The sequence below is a fragment of the Giraffa tippelskirchi genome, chromosome 2 (assembly GCF_054371585.1).
Source record: "Giraffa tippelskirchi isolate mGirTip1 chromosome 2, T2T-mGirTip1v1.2.pri, whole genome shotgun sequence".
Classification (NCBI taxonomy): Eukaryota; Metazoa; Chordata; class Mammalia; order Artiodactyla; family Giraffidae; genus Giraffa; species Giraffa tippelskirchi.
The window spans coordinates 139,434,289-139,457,238 of NC_137276.1; the positions used below are offsets into that span (position 1 = coordinate 139,434,289).

At 43.2% G+C, this 22,950-nt stretch overlaps 1 protein-coding gene across 1 annotated transcript in view; it reads right to left on the reverse strand.

Moving 5' to 3' along the window:
• SLC7A14 (solute carrier family 7 member 14) overlaps nt 1–22,950 on the reverse strand; it is a 106,024-nt gene that overhangs the window by 22,899 nt on the left and 60,175 nt on the right. Inside the window, exons 3-4 of the mRNA XM_081570880.1 lie at nt 8,741–8,977; nt 6,985–7,202 (exon numbers count right to left, since the gene is read on the reverse strand). Coding sequence (XP_081427006.1) covers nt 6,985–7,202; nt 8,741–8,977 — 455 coding nt within the window. The remainder of the gene's footprint in view (nt 1–6,984; nt 7,203–8,740; nt 8,978–22,950) is intronic.

Sequence of the window (22,950 nt, forward strand, 5' to 3'; positions counted from 1 at the left end):
GCCGCTCAGGGCTGGTGCACTGGGACGACCCAGAGGGATGGGATGGGGAGAGAGGTGGGAGGGGGGTTCAGGATGGGGGACACATGTACACCCATGGCTGATTCATGTGACTGTATGGCAAAAACCACTACAATATTGTAAAGTAATTAGCCTTCAATTAAAATAAATAAATTAATTTACAAAAAAAAAAGAGGGGGAGAGGTCTAAACCATGCCGTAAGAAGATTAACTGAGGACCATGGGAGGGCTAACTGAAAGAGAAGTCTCGGTGTAATATACCTCCAACATACAGGTATCCTGGAGCAACATCTTCCAATTTTGAAGTATCGATCATATAGTTGTTGGAGGAGAGGTGCAGTGTAGGCTCCAGGGGGCTCTCAGAGCCGTGCATATGGTTGGGACTTGGTTAGGAGTACAGATTCTATAGCCTGTCAGACCTTGATTGGTTCTGCCAAGAACTAGCTTGGTCACATAGGATAAGTCCTAACCCCGTGGGGCTTCATTTTCTTTATCACTTAAATGGAAATAAAACTAGTATTTAGCTCATTGGATTGTTACAAGAATTAAACGAGATAGTCCACCACAGTTGTATAATATATGCTCAGTTACTCTCTGAGCATATATTACTCTCTATATGTCCGACTCTCTGTGTGGCCCCATGGACTGCAGCCCACCAGGCTCCTCTGTCCATGAGATTCTCCAGGCAAGAATACTGGAGTGGGTTGCCATTTCCTTCTCCAGGGGATCTTCCCAACCCAGGAATCAAACCTGAGTCTTTTGTATTTCCTGCTTTGGCAGGCGGATTCTTTACCACTAGCACCACTTGGGTAGGTGTTTAATATATATTGCTCTTATCAGTAGTATTTTTATTACTATGTTTTTCTAGAACAGATGAAACGAGGACACTAATAAATTCCTTCTCTTCTTCCTCCTTATTTTTCTTTTAGAACTTGATGCATATTTTATTAACTGCTCCCATGAACCAGGAACTGTGCTTGGTGATATGGATACAGTCATGTGCAAAAAGTACTCTGAGCGTGACCTCCTGGGGTTAGGAGCCTAGAGGACACTGCACGACCAGAAGTGCTACCTTGATTGTGATAGCAAATTGATCAAGATTAGCAAATACCTACATTATTACAAAGCAGAGACATCATTTTACCAACAAAGGTCCATATAGTCAAAGCTATGGTTTTTCCAGTAGTCATATATGGATGTGAGAGTTGGACTATAAAGAAAACTGAGCGCTGAAGAATTGATGCTTTTGAACTGTGGTGTTGGAGATGACTCTTGAGAGAGTCCCTCGGACAGCAAGGAGATCCAACCAGTCAATCCTAAGGGAAAGCAGTCCTAAATATTCATTGGAAGGACTGATGCTGAAGCTGAAGCTCCAATACTTTGGCCACCTGATGTGAAGAACTGACTCATTGGAAAAGACCCTGTTGCTGGGAAAGATTGAAGGCAGGAGGAGAAGGGGATGAACAGAGGATGAAACGGTTGGATGGCATCACCAACTTAATGGACATGAGTTTGAGCAAGCTCCGGGAGTTGGTATGGACAGGGAAGCCTGGTGTGCTGCAGTCCGTGGGGTCACTGAGTCGGACACAACCGAGCAACTGAACTGAACTGAACATATTTGTAAAACACAGATGCTACTATTTCCCAAATGAGTGAAAACATGAATGGCAATTACTGATAATGATTAGATACCAGAAAATTAACTATGGGAACTAGGTTAGTTGGGAAGAGAGAATAAGTTTGCAAAGAGAATGTCTGTTAGCCCCAATTTGCATATGTAGAACTAGAAAGCAGTTATGATTGAAGAAAGACGAAACAGATCAAACGTAGGCCATCTGGAAGTTCTACTGTGATGGGAAGGCCATGAAATTTAACTCAGATGGTTCAAATGGAATGATTCGATGAAGGGATTCTAGGGGTCAAGGCTGAGAGGAAGTGAGGAAGAAATACCCTGGCCTGTTCTCTTCTCCCCTTCTGATCTCCTGATTGATATCTCCCATTGGCTAAACCTAACAGGAAGCCACCAGCAGGAGGTCTTCTGGATAACAGAACAGAGCAGGAGGAGTAGAGAGGTGATCTGGGGGAGTGTGGGCAAATGGAGGAAAACCAGCACATCTGCCAGGATCAAACAGACTCTGGCCTAACAAGATACAGATTAAATAAGCAGATTATTTAAGAAAAGATAATACAGCTAACAAATAGGGTCACCATTTTACATGAATTAACTTGAATGAGGGTTTTTTTTTTTTGTCCTTCAAGCAAATAATCCCTGGTCTGAACTGAACTGAACATTCTTTGTAAAACACAGATGCTACTATTTCCCAAATGAGTGAAAGCATGAATGGCAATTACTGATAATGATTAGATACCAGAAAATTAACTATGGGAACTAGGTTAGGTGTGTCTCTACCCCAAAACCACTAAAACTGCTTTCTACTTCACTCTACCCATATTTCAGATCCAGCCTCTGGTATTTACAATTAGGATATGTTTCCATGCTTGAAAGAATGTGTTTGGTACTCAGGGGTGAGCATCTGTGAATTAAATTAGTGGGTGAAGCATGTGTGTGTGTGTGTGTGTGTGTGTGTGTGTGTGTGTATACATGTTTCTACCTTCATCAGTACTTTATCCTAACTTTCCTTTAATGTCTTACATAAATAAAAACCAGTATTGACTTTTCAATTTGATGATGTCACTGGAAATTATTTTCCAAGGTCAACCTGGTAAAGCTGCTCAGCCAGACGATGCAGGTCAGTCTTTCCCTCTACAGAGCTTTGTGGGGCAGCAGCACCTGCCTCAGTTGCTGGAGGACTGTTGCTTAATTAGTTGACAAAAGAATGTCATTGCTGGCCTGCTACTCAACTTCAGGGATCCCTAAAAGCTGGGATCCCTGTGCCTTGCTGATATTTGAGAGGCATTAGGATGAGGTGGCTTTCCATATTCTACCTTAGATATGCCCACAAGATAATCAGGCACCTTTGTGTAATTCACTCTCAAGGTAACAAGACAAAACTCCAACTTTAGCAGCATTTGCTACCACTCTCCTTCTCCAGATCTGTTAGTAGCCTGTCCACAGTGACAGTGGAACGTGCTAATAGGTTCCAGCAAGTGGGTTCAAATGTGGAGACATGGAAAACAGCTTTTCCTCTTTTTGGAGACTGTCAGCATTCCCCACAAATACTTGCTCTGAACCATTTTCCTGGGAGCTATTTGTGCTGGGAGAATGTTTTATTTGGTCAAAGAGAAACCATAAGATAGCATCGAGAACAAATAACATACAGTGAATACGCATCCAACAATGTTCAGGGGCTGAGGAATTGCAGATGGAAGTTGGGGTTCAGCTGAGGGCCAGCAGTTACTTGATATAGGGAAAAAATGTTTGTTGTTCTTAAGCTCTTCAAGACCAAAGAAGCATTTGACTCAGAACCCGTAAGTGAGTAAACCATTCCTTATGCTATTTTCTTTGGAAGGAAGTGTTTGGAACAGGGAACGACTAGGCTTCTGAGGGGTCCGTGGCCAGAGGATAGATTGCTCATTAACCCTTTAGAAGTCCTTGAGAGTTGTGTTTTAAGTCATCTAACAGTATCCATATAAACCATTCCCTCCTCAATGGTGTCTTCCATTCCGTCTTACCTATAGGGATTGAAGAAGAAAGTGGATTGGTACTCTGAACTTGTCAGTCCCCTTGTCAGAGGCGGGCTTCCCTTGTGGCTGAGATGGTAAAGAATCCGCCTACTGTGCAGGAGACTCAGGTTCAATCCCTGGGTCAGGAAGATCCTCTGGAGAAGGAAATGGCAACCCACTCCAGTATTCTTGCCTGGAAAATTCCTTGGACAGAGGAGCCTGGCAGGCTACAGTCCATGGGGTTGCAAAGAGTTTGATATGCCTGAGTGACTAACAAATTTCATCAGATTTTTTTTTTTTTTGTCAAGGGTGGGGGTCGGATTTTCCCTAAGGAGTGAGGAAGTTCATGCAGTTGGCAAGTAGGCAACTTGATTTTGCTGACAGTTGTTAGAGAACGGAGTAGGGAGTGTGTTTATTCACTTGGTGGATGACATGCTCATGAGAAGGTGTCGGATCTCAAAAAATACCATGTATATTCAGAGTGGCCTTGCTGGACTGGAAAAGTGACCTAAAACCAAAGTCAAGAAAGAACAGGTCCAGGAAGTGGGCTGGGAAGGAGATGTACATTGCAGAAATCCAAGGCCAGGCAGAGAGGATGAGTCAGCATCATCTTCACGCTGGGCTGTCCTTTGTGCTCAGATGATGTTTTTAGGCACAGCCACTAGGAGACATATTTGAATTTCCTGCAGGGAAAGAGGATTCACAGCAAAAAATCCAAAATCCCAGCCAGGCTTTTTTGGTGACCAACAACTAGCCTACTCCAGGTAGTAGGTTTGGGTTGGAGGGAGGTCAGTGGCCAAAGGTACAAAAAAAAACAGTTGGTCCCATGCATGAGGCCCTGGGGGCAGTGGAGTGAATAAGGACTTTGACTCCTCTAGGACTGGAGTTGAATTTCACTCTACTACAGTCTAGATCTGTGATCTTAACTTTTCTTGTGCTCAGTTGCTCAGTCAGATCTGACTCTTTGTGACCCCACAGACTGTAGCCTGCCAGGTTCCTCTGTCCATGAGATTCTCCAGACAAGAATACTGGAGTGGGTTACATGCCCCTCTCCAGGGGATCTTCCTGACCCAGGGATGGAACCTGTGTCTCTTATGTCTCCTGCATTGGCACGAGGGTTCTTTACCACTAGCACCACCTGGGAAGCCCCAGGCTTAACTATCCTCCCATCTTAATGCTCCTCCCGACTCCAAGATTCCCAGTCTTTGTGAAGCTTAAAGGAAATGTTAAGAAGACTTAGAAAGCAGGGATCATCATACACAAGGTATTCGATGTAGTGGAAGGGGCTCTGGTGGGGATTTCAGTCCTGGCACTGACTAGCTAAGTGACTTCTGGCAAGTTACCCAGCTTCTCCGAGCCTTGAGTTCTCCTTCTGTAAGTTGGGGATAGCGGCACCTGCTTCAAAGTTTTTTTGTAAGAGTGAGATAATATTCACAGAGCATGTGCTGGGCACCCAGAAGGTAGTGGGTAAACTCTAGCTCCTTCCTCCATCATGATCATGGTTACTAATTATACAATGTGGACTTAAAAATGTCTAAGGTTTTATTCTCTTTTTGCAAACGTTTGGTGCAGTTAGTTTTATCACCTGATAGATGAGAGAACCGGAAAGCAGAGAAGTTAATTGTTGGCCAAAGCCTTACAGTAAGTCCATGACCCAGTAATTTCTTACATTGTTAAGAAAACGGTGAGAACATTTTCGTGTGCTATGATGAAAATGCAGTTGAGTTCTGGGAAAACATTCTTTCTTTGTCACTATTATCATTTGTTGTTTTCTTGTATGATAGGAAGGGAACAATTTGTATTGTAAGAAAATACAGACTTGGGGATCCAGAATGGGGTCAACAGTGTTTCTTTGTCTCTTCTTCTGGTTTTAACCAGTTTGAGGATTTATTCACCTCAAGGAGGAGGGATGAACTCTGTGGTTCTGCAGAATTCTTACTGATAAGCAGAAGACTAGAAACCTTGGCTTAAATTGTTTCCTTGCTTATTTCTCTTCATTGAACAGCGTGGCATGGTTTAGAATACACAGGAGTTATTTTGAATGTTCTCCAAGAGCGATTTCTGGTCCCTGGAAAGCCAGTGTAAGCAAAGACTACAAAAGCAAATCTGGTGGAATCCTGGCCTTCTGTCACTGATGCTGGGTGGGCTTGTCTTCCTGGCCTCAGTTTCTTTATATGATAAGTGAGAGGGTGGGACCAGGGGGGCCTCTAAGATCCCTTCTAGCTCAAAATTCTCTGATTTATGTTCTACAGTTTGAAAAAAAGAAGAATGAGCGGGTGAATTTTCCCAGTAAATCCGTAAAGGTGGCATTTTTAGTCATATAGAGGAAGAATTCAGGTGTGACTTAGAACTAGCACTTGTCAGTGCTAGTTTGCTGCTCAGATTTTGCCGCTCGATTTTTCCACCTTTCTTTAGCATAAGCCACACCATCAGATCACTGGGATGAGATCTGAAGATGTCCTTTTGGTCCACCTCACTCTTTTGTCAATCCCCCAGACCACACCAATGGGCTTCTCTGCTCTCAGACCCCCAGCAGGACTCTCCACCTTGGATCAAACATTGAGTTTAGATTTGAGAACTGTTCCTTTCTTAGTTCCATACTGAAGCGATGCTCATCCCTTCCTTGCCTGCCCACTGTTCAGGCCTCTTTTACTGGTTGTCTATTTACCAACTGTCTGAACTGAACAGTCCCATAGAGAGATTCTATAGGACTGAGCTGTTCATGTGCAGGCTTTGGAATCAGACAGTCCTGTCTTTGGCTCCTAACTTGGGCACTTACGCTATGTGCTTAGTAGCAAGTCATTTGACCTCTCTGAGTGTTGAGTTTTTTCATCTGTAAGACTAGAATGTAAATATCTTCCTTGCAAGGTTATTGAGTGAATGTTAGTCTCTCAGTTATGTCTGACTCTTTGTGACCCCATGGACTGATGCCAGGCTCCTCTGTCCATGGAATTCTCCAGGAAAGAATACTGGAATGGGTAACCATTTCCTTCTCCAGGGAATCTTCCTGACCCAGGAATAGAGTCCCAGTCTCCTGTATTGCAGGAAGACTAAATGAGACATTATATGCAGAATTAGGCATATTGCAAGGGACCAAAACTTCAAATCTATTATCGTTTTCCATATAACATAGGAGCTCAAGAAATGTTTGTGAAACAGCTAAATAAAAAAGAACCGTTTCTTCAGAACATTCTGATGAAATTCAGATAAAAGGTGATGAAGAGAGTGCCTTGAAGGTTATGGGGCAAGCAGCATTTCCTTTAACTCATGTCTCAAACTGGTCATAGGGTAGTAGGCAGAGCATGCAGCAGGTACACCCACAGGGATTTAGGAATGAACTTACCCCTGACCAGCCATAGGGCAAGAATTGGCCCTCAGCCCAGTATTTCCCATTGATGAAGAAGAAGCCTGCAATCATGATGAACACCCACACGGCCAGGTTCAGCACATTGAGTACATTGTTGAAGCCCACAGAATTCTTCACCCCCAGCGCGACGATGACGGTGACGATGATTGCGATCACCAAAGCCAGAAGGTCCGGGTATGATTGTTCTCCTTTCCCTAGAGGGATAAGACATGAATTAATAATATTGTCCAGGCCCATCCAGTGCATCTGCACTCAGCTTAGAGAGGGGTGGTCAGTGTGTCATGGAGGGAGAAGGGACTGTGTATGTGTGGTCCACAGGTATCTAGTTGCAAATGGGAAGGTTTTGGTATATAAGTGAGATGACCTGATATCCTGGACCAAAAATTGGGATCCATAATATGACAACTACAGCAGTTCCTCTGGAACCATGGTATGGAACATCCAAAGTCAGGACTATCCAAGGACATTCAAATGTATACACGGATTTAACATGTTATTTGAATGATTTTATCTTCATTGTTGTTTATTTTATAGCCCATAAATATTCCATTTCATTCCAGCAATCTCTCTATTAGCAAATTTAAAGATGTGTGTCTTCGACAATTATTGGAAGAAGGGTGTTCTTTCCATTTGTGTGATTGCAAAGAAGATGGCTGGGGAACTCTCCCTGCCTGTTTGATCTTGTCTGTTGGCCAGTGGACTCCTGCCCTCTATAGAGGGAAAGTGGCACTGCTTCAGCAGTCAGGCTCCCGGATTTCAGCTCAACTCTGACCTGTAACCAGTGTGGCTGTGGGCAAATGTCTCCTTTCTCTGAAACTCATCTGTAAAGTGAAAAATTTGGGCTACCTGATTTTGGAGGACCCTTTCAGGCCTAAAATTCTATGAAATCAGTATCCTGAGAAGATGTTGTCTTCATTTTTTAAAATTTTCTCATGGTGTCTGGGTGCTCAGCATTTTGGTCAGCTCTTCTGAGACAGGAGCACCAATGACTTGCATGCAGCCACTGAATTAGTCCCTGGATGTTTTGGGGCAAGACTTCCAAAGTCTCCTCCACTACAGTTTAGCCTCCCTTGATTGTGAAAGGATAGTCAGATATCAGAATGGAAGGTGAGGCTCAGAACCTGAAGTCTCAAGGTATTTGTTACATGAGCTTCTGGTTATTTAGTATTCACTCGTTTTGTTATACCCATTCATTTTGTTTCTTTTAAATATATTCTCTTATTTAAAAATTAATGCATGCTGATTTAGGATAAATTTTTAAAAATCTTCTAAAGAACCCATCAGAGAAGTTCCTCATAGTTCTTTTTCCAAATTACTCGTATTTTTATATAGTTATTAATGTGATGCATATACAATTTGTGTCCTTTGTCATACAGCATTACATCAAAAACATTCCACGCTCTTGCAACAGACTTCCTGGTCATCCTTTTAATTGCTAGCTATGTCATACACTGCCATAGTTTACTTAATCAGTTACTCCAATGTAGAATACTTAAACAATTTCTAATTCTTTTGTTATTATAAATAAGGCTGTGATGAACATTTTTTCATATAAAACTTTTATGGAAATTAGAATAGTTTCCTTAGGACAGATTCATTCATCTATTACTTGGCAAAAAAAAGACGTATTAAGGCCCTTGGTACTTTTTGCCAAATTGCATCCTGAAAGAGGAGCCCCTTTATTTGGCTTAGTGAGTTTGCATGTTGGAGTTAGAGGCTGTGGCAGTCTCACCCAGGCCGTTGAGGGTTCCCACGCTGTCCACCATCCAGCGGCTGATAGTGTGGTTGGCCAGTGAGTCAAACATGCTGCTCAGAGCACTGGCGCCGGCCGCGGTGCCAATCAAGTACTCCAGAATCAGGTTCCAGCCGATGAAAAATGCCACAAACTCCCCGACAGTGACATAGCTGTAGGTGTAGGCTGACCCTGTGGTCTTGGGGACACGAACTCCAAACTCTGCATAGCAGACGCCTGCATGGGACACACACATGAACGATGGATTTCAGGAGATGAGCTAACCTTTTGGTGGCTAACCATCTGGGATAGATAATGCTTGACATCTCTGGGGTCTTAGAACAAGTATGCAAAGTTTTATGTAAATGAATCAATTCACAGCCAGTTCTGGTGTCTTCCAACTTTACTTCTGAAAAAAGTCTAAACCCGAATGCCAGACCAAATTCTAAGGAACGATTAGAAACTGATCTTCTTTATTAGAAAAACTCCCATTTATTGTATGTGTCTCTGTTGTTGTTCCTTAGGTGTCAGAGATGCTGAGTGAACTTGGGTCTAATTCATTATGACCATACAACTGATGTCACCAAGGTTAGATTATGTTAGTATTCTTCTCTTTTCATTTTTATTTGTTACAAAATGTGTTCCTCATTTAAGGGTGATACCTGGAGCAATCTTTGAAAATCCTGTACTATATGGGATGGGGGGTTAATTGAATATGCAAATACAAATAAATGACTAGTTATTAACTAAGAAATTTGCACATGCAAAAGATAATCTAATGAACTCTTTTAGAGTGTCTCCTATGTGCTTGGCAAGATGCCAAATGCTGGGACTAGAAAAAAGACAAGTGAGGCAGGGCCTTGCCTTCAAGTGGAACTATGCCAGGAAATCCCCACACTTTGTAGGCTGTATGAGCTCAGTAATGCAGAGACGTACAGGAACACAGAGAGCAGAGATGAGACGTGTGCATCAGCTGGTTTTGAGGTATATGGAGGAATTAATTGGACTCAGAAGGTGGACTGTGAGGCAAAGACATGGTGGAGAAAGACTGCATGAAGTTTTGGGTGGAAAGGGATGTGCACTGGGGGACTGGGAGGAGACGAGGCTGGAGAGGCAGGCAGAAGCCACATGTTTTCCAAAGTGGGCCTGCTGGGACACTTCTACCAGAGTCATCTATTACACTTGATCTTAGGCAGAAGGCCAAGAAGTGATGAGAGTCATCTATTGAGTTGTGATTTCAGGAGACCAGGAATATGCATTTTAATAAGCTTGCCACTTATATCTGAGAAACACTGGTATATTGGCTCATTTTTTTGTTTTATAGAATTAGAAATTAATTAGAAAGAGGCTGGGAGTATATCAAACTCCTGGAAGTTGGGAGAATATTCTACATTGTACTAGAAACTCTAGATTTGGGGCCAATGGGTGGGGTACTGAGTGGGAGGACAGACATGCAACAGCTTGGAGGAGACACACCAGGAATGGGAGATAGGAGACGTAGAGGGGAACACAAAGTAAATATTACTTTCAGTCCCAATTTTGTTCAGGGCCAGCCCTGCGGTTCTCAACACGAATCAGGGAAAAATCGTTCATTCTTTTGTGACTAAAGAGAGCAAGTTTCTTCTCCTTTGGAAGAAAGTAAAATCAATGCAAGGATGCAAAAGCAGAGATGCCAGAAGCAGCGACACAATGCGTGACTACATGTGATGCACTCTCTCTTCCTTCCCCTCGGTGGCGGAAGGAGCACTGGACAGCTGGGTTGTCTCTTGTCTCAGCTCTGCCTCAAACCTGTGCACCCCTTTACGTGTTTCCTTCCTTGTAAGATAAAGGAATCAGGCCGGGATGCTCTCTTTAGGATCTTCCTACTCTTTCAACCTAGGATTCTATTGTTATATGGAATTCTGCTACAAAATATATTAAGCCTCGTTTCCTTTCACATTAGTTACTCTATTGTTCCGTATTATGGAGATGCTCTCAAGGCCAGCAAAGCTGTTCGTCCCTACCTTGAATGGCCTAGGCTGTTATTATTTTGAGTTTCTATGTCAGCCCCCTTCCCTCCACTTTGTAAAATAGTTTTCCATCTCCTCGGAGGTCAGATTGTCAGTCATTTCTTCTTGTTACTGTTGTGGGGCTTACCTGGAGCAATCTGACCTCCTCCTTTTCTAAATTGCTGCTTCTAAGACCTGATGTTTAAATTGTTAGAGTGAGTCTAAAATTAAGAGGAAGTGGTCTTGGAAGGAAAGCCTGAGGAACTCTAGGAGGAAAGTATGGGAGTGTGAACACCTGATAATATTATCTTGGTTGCTGGGGGAACTGGTATAACTTATGTGTTCTCATCTCCTGAAGGGAGTTGAGTTTGCACATTGAGTAGGTGTCTCTTTAACTGCAGTGTAAGAAATTGGGAGGTAAATGATTTATTCTCTTTAGTGCAGGATGCGCAACTTTACCCAGTAATTCTTATACTCTGTGAGATTCTTTTCTTCATCCTTCTTCACCACCTGATAACGTACAAAGCTTATAAATAGAATTTTTCCAAGTGGCAGTTTTGGAATGGGCATCAGTTTGATTGCAGATTTAACTTGGAGAGCCAATATTGTGCAGTTTGGGCAATCAAACATTTTCGCCTTAATATTTGATCTGCCAAATTAAGTTAGAAAACACTCAAGTCACTGGCCAAGGGTAATTAACAAAGAGCCAAGTCTTCCTTAGGTCTTGTGAAGGGACCTGTCCGTCCCTTGCTCTCCTGGGTCAGAGGAATGGGCCCGGTGCTGTGCGTGGTGTAGGAGCATATGGAATCTTAGTTACTCATTTCCCCCAAACATGCTTGGATCTTGATGACTGGGGTTTGGGGAGAACAGTGGGAAAATCAATTAGCCACTAATCACATGGGATAGTTTCTGCTCCCAGAAGTCATTCTTGGGACACACTCTCATTTTGAACATGTTGTAAAGGATTTTATTTTTGAAAACTTCTAATTTATTTGCATGCAGGAATCCAAGATTTTAGTGGGCGCTAGAGGGCTTCACTGGTGGCTCACTGGTAAAGAACCCACCTGCCAATGCAAGAGACATGGATTCTATCCCTGGGTCAGGAAGATCCCCTGGAAGAGGGCATGGAAACCCACTCTAGTATTCTTGCCTGGAGAATTCTATGGACAGAGGAGCCTGGTGGGTTATAGTCCATAGGGTCACATAGTCAGACATGACTGAGCACACATTGTATATAGAGTGTATCCAGGGAAACTCAGTGGCGAGGAGTGAATGATTTCAACTCCAGTATCCTGGGGGAAAAACTGGAAAATGTTGTCAATCATTCTCCTACCACCCCCCACCCCCAACTATCTCATGTGTAAGAGACACATTCAAGGGTGTCTTTCTAATTTCAAGAAGAAATAAAAACCATGGAAAAGGATGCCATGTTTTGTTTTTTTTATCCTAGATTAGGTGGTCACTGAGTGTTCAAAGGCAAGTTACTTATCTCACGTGGGTAAAACTAGAGGGCCAGTTAGAGGAGCTTCATGCTCCCTTCTAGTGCTGTCGTTCTTTGATTTTTACACTTAGAATCAACTCTTAATCATTTCTGTTAATGGGGGAAGCCCTGTAGGAAATACTGCAAGCCAGTAGTCTTGCAAGGTTGTACTGCCTCCTAGGGGGAGTTTTGGTATTCCGTGAGGGTGTCTATGGTTCACATGATTATTGTGGGCCCTCCTGGCATTAAATAGGCAGGAGCCTGGGCTGTTAGACATTTTGTAGTGTGTGGAACCGTCCCACAGGATGATATATTGTCCTTTTACTTGATTCCAAAGGTCCCAGTGGACATTCATGTAAGACACAACGTGTTTGTAATTTCTGAGCTTGAATCTGTCTTCATTGCCCAAAGCATTTTTTGTTTGCATGGTTTTACATACACTGAATTATCCAGAGATGTAACAATTGGGTAAATTAAGGGACAGTTGTAATTTGTTTTGTTTGAAATTTACCAGGAGTTGGTTGTCATTTGGGAAAGCCACATCAGCAGCAGCTCAAGACTCATGGTCTTTGAGCGCCAAAAAACACACGTATGTGAGTGTGCATTTGTAGCAACTGCATTCACAGTGGTTATGCTCCAGCATTCATATGCTGAAATATTATTTTTATGAGAAATTACTTTTATTTCCTTTGTCTTCCATACAGAGGTGATTTTTTTTTTTAAAGTTAGTGCATAGGAAGGCAACATTATCTCTAGTTTGCATTGCAGAATAGTAGAAAAAGAATTGCAGAATATTTATCACCTAAAATCGATTTGGTGAACCAAGATGCAGACTCACTGTTCTAAATGAGAGATAAGTTTATAAATAATCTCTACTCAATTTAGCAACTCATTTCAAAAAATTATTGCCCCAGAGTTATCCTCCTAATCATATTTGCTTTATGCTGTTATCAAAGTGACTTTGCATTTCTTGGCTATTCATCAAGTGGCTGGAGAGGGAGAGGCATATTGATTCCAAAAGTATAACCGTGTAGCTGGAGAAAATCAATATGGAGTACAATGTCAGGGTACAGATGGCCATCGAGTGAGTGTGTGCTGCAGACATGATGGAAGTGTTCCCCTTAGAGCTGTTCAGAGAGGCAAGTCCTTGAGCAATACAGTGGCTTCATTTCAGCGGGACTAAAGAGAAGAGGAGTGATTTATTCCTCACATCCTGCAACTCTGATACCCTTTTTGGTTATCTGCCTTTTGAGTATATTGTAAACATTCGTTATTGTCATTTAGTTGCTTAGTTGTGTCTGACTTTTTGTGACCGCATGGACTGTAGCCTGCTAGGCTCCTCTGTCTATGGGATTTTCCAGGCAAGAATACTGGAGTGGGTTGCCATTTCCTTCTCCAGGGGAACTTCCTGACCCAGAGATCGAACCCGTGTCTCCTGCATTGCAGGCAGATTCTTTACCACTACACCTCCTGGGAAGCCCCTCCTCCTGTTCTTATTTTGTAGTATCCCTAGTGTACTGATTTATTTCTCTATATAGAACTATTTTTGGTTAAGTTGACTAACTACCAGCCTGAAACCCAGTGAAAATTAGGACTTACACATTGAAAAGAGGCTTGGGACAAGATACCATAAACTTTCATCTTTGAAACATTCACTGTCAATCCCTTTGTTTTTACCCCAAGTGATATGTGATTTGAGCGTCAGAAAAATTTGGTTCCTTTCAATGTGAATTTCTTTTGAGCTTTGCTATGACATATATAGGTGTAACAGACCAACCTTCAGTTAGATGCTCCCAGAGAGTCTACAAACAATATTGAACTTTCTAAACTTGTGCCAAAGACAGCACTACCCAAGACAATCACTATGTGTTCCTCCCCATATAATGTCATCCTGTCACTTAAAACCTGTGCTGGTTCACTAGTTCCAGGAGGCATAGAACCAGGAGGCAAAGATTCTCCACCCTAGGAGGGTGTAAACGAGAGAGATCCAACTGACAGTAGGTAAAAGTTAGAGCACACTTTCTCCACTCAAGAAATACGTTTCCCTCTTTCTTCTATCAAAGAGAGCCATCAGACAAATAAGTCCGTTTTAAAAGTGTACTTGCTCCTAGAAAGATTAAATCTAGTGATTATTTATACCTGAATGCCAATTACTCTACTCAGATAAAGAGAGGTTTTCCCATTACCGTGTAGTTGAACTTATTGACTAATTCACTGACCTACTTATCAGTGAACTTACTAATTTCCTGAATAACTTTAGACTTCCTAATTTCCTTCTTTTAGTGCCTACTAAATCAGGCACTGTGGTGATATCATATCAGAGACTTAAATGGTAAGTAAGGCAGCTCTCCTGACCTTGAAGTGTCTATATTCTAGTAGGGAAAGGGTTTAATAAACAGATGATTCCACACAGCTGGTGTTTAATGCTATAGAGTATATATGAGGTGCTTTGGGAGCCCAGTGGGTGGAGTGTGGTTCTTGGGGAGCATGGTTCTTTGGTGGCTGGGGAAGTGGAGACAAAGTGAGGAGGCTTTTGAACTGCATCTTGAAGGGTGAGCTGGGCTTTCCTAGGCAGAAGAAAATGGGAAAGGATGGTCTCAGGCAGATGAAAGGGCACAGCTGGGATGATCTATGGGCAACTGTGGGGACTGAGGGTGATGAGTCTGCAGAGGGGGACTGGGACCAAGTGTTGAAGGAAAGAACCTGGTTATTAGGTTGGGGGAATCAAGCAGAAAAGGGCTGCACAGTTCATCTACTATAGTTGCAAAGCTTTGTCTTGGTTGTAAAACCCACTCTGCACACAAAGTCTTATTTGAGAGCCTAATTCATAAGTAAGTGAAAGCAGGGTGGCTCTGTCTGAGGAGGGGGTGGGAGGCCTGCCCAGGACCTCCCTCATCCCACGCCTCCCCAAAGCCTCTGAGTATCCTCTGTGGACCCACAGGCTGTACTGAGCATGGCATGGGGAGGGGTATTGATTTCTCATCGAGGTGGTTTTCTTACTTGACAGATGATGCAGCTGAGCCCCAGACATGAAGCTGAGTATTCAGTTAATGACAGAGCTGGGATCTGAACGGAAGTCCCCAGATACCCAGTTCTAGGCACTTTCCAATTCATTCTTTCATCATCCAAAATATTTATACGGTATCATCTTGATGCGTCTATGTGAGATTTTAGGAACTTAAAGGTGAATAGGAAGAATATAGTTCTTCTTTTTGTGGGTCTGACAGTCTAGTGGAGAAGACAGACCAGAAAAGTAACAAGTTTCCGAAAACAAGAAAGGAGATATTAGTTGCAGGGGCTGGGGGAATACATGGGCTGATTTAAAGAGATGCAACATTGAGTTCTGAAGTGAGATCTTCAGACAGCTGAAAGGACTACCCATAGGGAAAGAGGGCGTCAGGAGGTATGAGAAGGAGTGGAGAGAAGTGTTCATGGCAACAGTTAACCAGCCCTGCAGTTTCATTCAGGTCTCTGGGATCAGTCCCGACCTGCGTATTGATCAGAGCGTCTGCCTGGGGTAACTGGCCACAGGTTGCAGATACCCAGCCTGGTTGGTTGTTTTGGACACGTTTTATCTGTCAGCAGTCCTCCTGAGTGCCACTTATCCTCTGTCTTCCAGACTCAGGGAGGAATCAGTTGTTGGGCGACACCAGAGCAACTCACCACTTAGACCCAAACATGTCTTTAAGGACATCCTCACCAAAGATGGCATTTTGCTGAGATGATTGTTATCCATTTCCTTCTCATTTTCTTAGTCTTCTTAAAATGTCTCTGTTCCATTTATAAATTCACAGCAAGGCTATAGGTGTTATGTATACAGTAGGTCCCCTACATATGAACCTTCAGGTTGCAAACTTTCAAAGATGTAAACATGCATTCACATGTCCAATCACATAAGTTAGTGCCTGTGTCCAGCCTACATTGCCACATGCATGAATCCTCTACAAGTGGTTGTGCTTTTGTGTACTTTACTGTACATTACTGTGAAGAGTACAGCAGTACAGTATCTTTATTTCAAGCCCAGGATGTCTAGAAGCAGCATAAAAGCAGCAGTGATGTACCTGGTACTACTGTACTTTTCAAGGTACTGTACTGTAAGATTATACAGAGTGAAGTAAGCCAGAAAGAAAAACAACAATACAGTATACTAATGCATATATATGGAATTTGAAAGATGGTAACGATAACCCTATATGCGAGACAGAATAAGAGACACAGATGCATAGAACAATTTTATGGACTCTGAGGGAGAAGGTGAGGGTGGGACGTTCTGGGAGAATAGCATTGAAACATGTATATTATCATATGTGAAACAGAACACCATTCCATGTTCGATGCATGAGACAAAGGCTCAGGGCCGGGGCAATGGGATGACCCAGAGGGATAGGATGGGGAGGGAGGTGGGTGGGGGGTCCAGGAAGGGGAACACATGTAAACTCATGGTTGATTCATGTCAATGTATGGCAAAAACTATTACAATATTGTAAAGTAATTAGCCCCCAACTAAAATAAATAAATTTATTAAAAAAAATGTTTTTGTGTTTGTTTTTTATGTATTATTTGTGTGAAAAGTATTATAAACTTATTATAGTACAGGACTGTATAGCCGAATGTGTTAGGTACCTAGGCTAACTCTGTTGGATTTTCAAATGAATTGGGCTTGCAGGCTCTTGGAATGGAACTCACTTGTATGTAGGGGACTTCCTGTATTGCTATGGTTGCTAGTACTGCTTACATGTGGCTTTGGAGTGGGGTATAAAGAGAAATCACAGGACCCTAGAGAGAAATAACGTGTGAATTCTCTAAGAAACATTTGTTTTCTCAGCAGCACTGAATTCCAGGAGGTGGTACTGAAGTATCCCCGTCATTCTGTCCCCCTTGAGAAGCATATTGTTGGGATCTAAGAAACATCTATTCGGCCCCCTGTCGAGTGTGGTGAACCCCTACGGCCCTGCCCCAATGTCCTGTTCCTATGCTGTTTGTCAGCCAAGAAACTTTGGGGTTCCTTTTTCAGGGGGTAATCCATCAGGCACTCTCTCCTTCTCACCTCAACTGTCTCTTCTACCTGAGTAACCTTGGTTATTCCATCACTTGTCAGTGAAGCTCGGGTGATTTTTACAAATGTGTCTGGAAGAAAAACAATTTGTCTTGGAACTCCTGTTTCTTTGCGTCTGAGAAGAGACTTATAATTTTTCTGCCAAAGTGGGCCTTAGGTGGACAATAAGAGCTTGTGTTTAGGAGATGGGCAGCATCTTCAATCAGGGGAGTGCGACACTATTACTTACTAAACTGGACAGGACTCCAATTACAGTTTGGTAAGAAACAGAGAACTGCAAAGTTCCCAGCGCATAGCACCGACATATCAGCATACAAACAGGAAGGAAAGAAGCTGACCTCAAGGTCAGAGAAGTGACCCCCAAAATAGGTCAAGGAAGTTTAATAATTTGCTGATTAAGTGTGATCAGACTGTTTACTCTCTTGCCTTGATCTACCCTTTGAAAATATTTTAAAGATTATTAGAGGTATGGTTTTCATAATATGATGAATTCCAGTAATATTTTTCCATGATATGATGAATTATATAGTCTAGTCATGCTGTTAATATCATTAGTGTACATTAGTTAATTTTTAATTCCTTATCAAATGATAATGAGGATGGTAATAATAATAATGATCATGTGGCTGCTTTCAAGTAAAGAATCCACAGGGTTAGTTGTTTCTGAGTCTGTTTTCTGGCCGAGATCGGTGCCTCTTCATTGCTAAGGTGGCAGGTGGTCTGAAACTGCCCTTTTTTCTGCTCCTAGCAATTTCATGTTGGTGACCTTGGGTAAACATCAAAGGCAGCCTCGGAGGGCAAAAGATGTTACAAAAGAGAAAGACACATTTGGGGGCATCTACCTCTTTTAGGCCCGTTGTATGCGGTTACCCATCAGATGCTCAGGTGAGCTGTGAGGTAATGCTAGAGTCTCCATCAACAGCCCTCTTTGCTTTAGGAGAAGCTGTGAGGTGTCATAGGAGTCACACAGCCTCTGGAGAGAGACAGAGAGTACTTATGACAGTTAAATAAGATAATGTACACAGATCATGTTTCCTAGTGTCTAGCATGCTGTAAGTGCTTGATACATGACAACTAGAATTTTTGCTAACTGTGGCCTTGAGTAAGTCACCGAATTCACTGAGCCTTAGTTTCTCCATCTGGAAAATGGCAATGGTGATGCCTACCAGGCAGGCTGTCATGGGTCTTGGCATGTAGCAGGCACCCCTCCAGCAGGATCTAGGACTGTAATTATAGTTGAGGAAAAAGAATCTGAGAACTTTACTTAGGAGTAGCTTCTGGAGTGTTTATGTGGGAGCCTTGGCCTCGTAGGTGGAATAAAAGAGATTAGAAGCAAGTATTGTTGGCTGATGGTGTTAGACAGTCAGCATTGGCAGAGATATCAGAAGTCATCTAGCATTCAGACCAAGCCCTTTGTGTGCTTGATTCACTTCTAAATCTGAACCTGGAAAAATTTCTTTCTGGGTTCTTAATCTTTAGTATAGGAATAACTGTTCTGTTCCACAAATCCAGTTAGAAATTGTGAGGATGAAAAGAGAGTTCCCATTTTCTTGTTCAGCCTTTCTTTATGAGACCTGCTGCCCCTCATCCAGATGACTGATGACTGGACCAAAATGGCTTTGTGCAGAAAGGCAAGGAGAGCAGGCATTGAAGTAACAGCTTGTTGAAGATTTTCCAGCTCATTTCTCTCCAAAATTGGGCAATGCCCCTATTCCTGAAGCACAGGAATGTGGCACCGACAGAGAAGACAGTTCTAAGAAGTGAGGGGACCAGATCACTACCCCCTTGTCCTGAGAATTTAATGGGCAGGATTAAAAGTGAGTGCTAAGAGGACACACTTGAGCACTTGTGTGGCCTCCTCAGCCCACTTGATGAGCAGGTAGGACCAGGTTCTGCTGGGACAGCCTGTGTTCTTGGCAGATGCTTAGGTGGTGGGGGGATGGGGGGGTGAGACCCAGAGGGTCTTTCGCGGGCCTGGGTCTGCTCTCAGTGGAGGATATTCCCAGGGAAAGCCCCTTAAGAGACAGGCGCCATCTTGACTTTTTTCCAAAGTGGCCACATGCAGGGAGGGCAGAGCAGGGCCAGAGAGGCTCAGGATTTAGAAGGCAGTTAGAGAGAACTTTCTGGATGTGGGGACCTGGTGGCAGCTCCTGCTTCTCTAGTTGTCCTCCCTCCCAGGATACAAACGCTTACCACTTTCACCTCTCTTCCTCCCCTGCCCTGTTTCTGCTCTCTAGCCCACAAACTCTAGAAGAGTTTGGTCTTCCATAGGGCATAAGTCTCAAGTTTGTATTTTAGGAGTGAGTGTTGCTGCCTACTGGTCCATGAGGAAGGAAGGATGTGTGTTAAACAGTACTGGGCACAGCTGACCAGGATCCAGGGGTTACTGCTCTCGCCAGATTCTCATATAAGTGGTCCTGATGGGTTTTTTCCAACTAGACAGCCCCTACTGAATGCAGTAGCAGTGGTGGAATTTTAGCTGACTCTTCTGTAAGACCACTCCAGTGAATGGAGCAGTGAATCCCTTGGATATATCGGTGGCTTCCTGACAGAGGCATTCCCTCCAAGGGGAACGTGGAGTGCTTTTGGCCAGATGTATCATGTCGAGTGCTCTCATAATAAAAACACGCTTAGAAGTGTTTGCAAAGGAGCAGGCATTTGTATCCATGTTTTAAACATAAGAGAAACTCACTGCATTGTTTATTTTCCTTAAAAAGTCTAGGAAATTATAAACTGGGGTATTTACAAATAAAATCTCAAGATAAATAGCCAAGGAGTGGGAGGCAGGTTCAAGAGGGAGGGGATATATGCTTACTTATGGCTGATTCATATTGTTGTATGGCAGAAACTAACATAACATTGTAAGGCAATTATTCACTAATTAAAAAAAAGATAAATAGCAAAGGACTATTATTTTTTTTCCAAACTTTAAACTTTTGCTTTGTATTGGGATAGAGCCAATTAACAATGTTGTGGTAGTTTCAGGTGAACAGTAAAGGGATTCAGCCATACATATACATGTATCTGTTCCCCTCCAAACCCCCTCCCATCCAGCCAGGCTGGCACAGAGCATTGATCAGTGTTCCTTGTACTATAGAGTAGATTACCAAGGACTATTATTGAATTCATTCCAGAATACGTAATTCCTGAAGCATCGATAGGATATAAAGATATATTTATGTGTGTATGTGTATACATACATAATTATGCAAATGTATACATATATTTCTGTATTTTCAATTACTTTGCATGGAGTTTTGGGACCCAAGTCTATGTCCAGTAGTCATGTATGGATGTGAGAGTTGGACTATAAAGAAAGCTGAGCGCCAAAGAATTGATGCTTTTGAACTGTGGTGATGGAGAAGACTCTTGAGAGTCCCTTGGACTGCAAGGAGATCCAACCAGTCCATCCTAAAGGAGATCAGTCCTGAGTGTTCATTGGAAGGACTGATGTTGAAGCTGAAACTCCAATACATTGGTCACCTGATGCGAAGAGTTGACTCATTTGAAATGACCCTGATGCTGGGAAAGATTGAAGGCGGGAGGAGAAGGGGACAACAGAGGATGAGATGCTTGGATGGCATCACTGGCTCAATGGACATGAGTTTGAGTAAACTCCGGGAGTTGGTAATGGACAGGGAGGCCTGGCATGCTGCGGTCCATGGGGTTGCAAAGAGTTGGACACGACTGAGCGACTGAACTGAAGTCTATGTCAACAGCCACGGTGAAGCAGAGCATGAAACATGTGTGATGCCTGCTTTTTACACACACATAGTCACCCATGGACACGCAGTAAAGCACAGGCCCAGGCTGTGTCCAGGATGAATGCATTCCCTGGGTTGTTAAATCAAAGGTTCACTTTATTGCTTGTTGTTCTCTCTTTTTCATGCCACCTCCACCCTTTGTCTTACAGCGTTTGTCTATGCTGTACCCCAGAAGTGGCCAGCTCTGACGTGTAGGCAGTCCACTGGAAAGGCCATTCATCAGTGTCCCTGTGGCTTGGGATGTCAGCACCTATGTATTCTTCACTTCCTTGTTTAAGAATCTATTCTTCCTTCAGTTTCATTCCTACTCCTCTGCCTACACTTTTCTTTCTCCACTGTTGCTTCCTATTTCTCCATCTCCGTCTGACTGTGGCCGTTTAACAAAGTCCTGCCCTTAGTTCTTTTTTCTTCATACCCTCTCTTCTTTGGTGACCTCACTTCTTTGCCAGGGCTTGGGGAATTTGCAGGGGCCTTCCTGATTCACTTGGGTGGCTCTGGCCCCTTAGTCCCAGCCTCTGTGACCTGGCAGCATGAGGAGGGACACTGAGTGGGACAGGAAGTTTAGAGCAGACGGTTGGCACGTGCACAGTCCCTGAGCTGCTGTGGTCGGTCACAACGTCTGCCTTTACCAGGCCTCCAAGGGCTAGAGCTGGTGCCTGGCATAACTGTTCTTCATGGTTTCCATCTGCACTCCTGTATCAGGTGGTTATCCTTGGTTATTGTGCCTGACTCATCTCTAGCCCCTATTTCAGTGCACAAAATGGAGGCTGCTTAAATATCATTTGTTCCGAGAGAGAGAGAGTACTTTGCCATGGTACCCTGTTTAATTTCCATGAAGCATTTACTACAGTTTGAAATTTTTCTATATATTTATTTACTTGTCTTCTGAGGAACAGTCTTCTTGTATGTTTTACAGCACAGCTTGTTTGAAGGGACTGTCCCTGTAAAGATAGAGTTTCTCTTGGGAAAATACCTTCAGAAGCAAAAGCAAGCTCTTCGCCCAAGGTTTATCTGGAGAAAGGGCGGGTAGGAGGTGGGTCTGAGTCTTCTGCTAGCTGTGTGTGGAGGGACTTCCGAATCTGAACCACAGATGGCTCATTTGCACCAGGAACGAGCCTAGCCTTGTTAGGTTGGAGACCTGGTCAGCAGTAGTGCTAGTCATAAAAATAATAGCGAACATTACTAAACATTTACTACATGCACCAGCTCTGCTTAGCACTTTCCATACATGATCTGAATCTCATAAGGTCATAATGGTGCTGAGGCTGTCATTATTCCATTTACAGAAATTGAGGTCAAGATCTAGGCAGGTTCTCAAGACTCCCTGATCTTTTCCACTTGACAGAATACACCTAGACAATGATACTTGTATGAATGTGGTCAGGAGGTCCTGTGTAAAAGGATGAGGCTGTTCACAGGTACAAGTGACAAGCCTGGGGCCTCTACCACATCCTGTGGCCCTGAGGGCTAAAGGAACAATACCTTGGCACAGCTGTCATTTTTGGCAACCTGCTTGGGGAGCCCTAGGTTAAGTGCATTTTTTAAGTCTCACAAGTAGTAAATAGCTGAGCAGGGCTTGAAGTGAGGTATGTCAGCTCCGGGACTGATCACTCCCATGCTATGTGGTGTTGGGGTGTGTGTGGGGGGAATTGAGGCACTGGACCTTTCTTTACAAATCTTTCCTCTCCCTGGGTTCTTTTTCACCCTAACTCATATGGGCAAGCTTCCCTGGTGGCTCTGATGGTAAAGAATCCGCCTGCAATGCAGGAGACCCAGGTTTGATCCCTGGGTCCAGAAGATCCCCTGGAGAAAAGAAAGGCAACCCACTCCAGTATTCTTGCCTGGGAAATTCCATGGACAGAAGAGCCTGGTGGGATACAGTCCATGGGGTCGCAAAGAGCTGGACATGACTGAAGCGACTA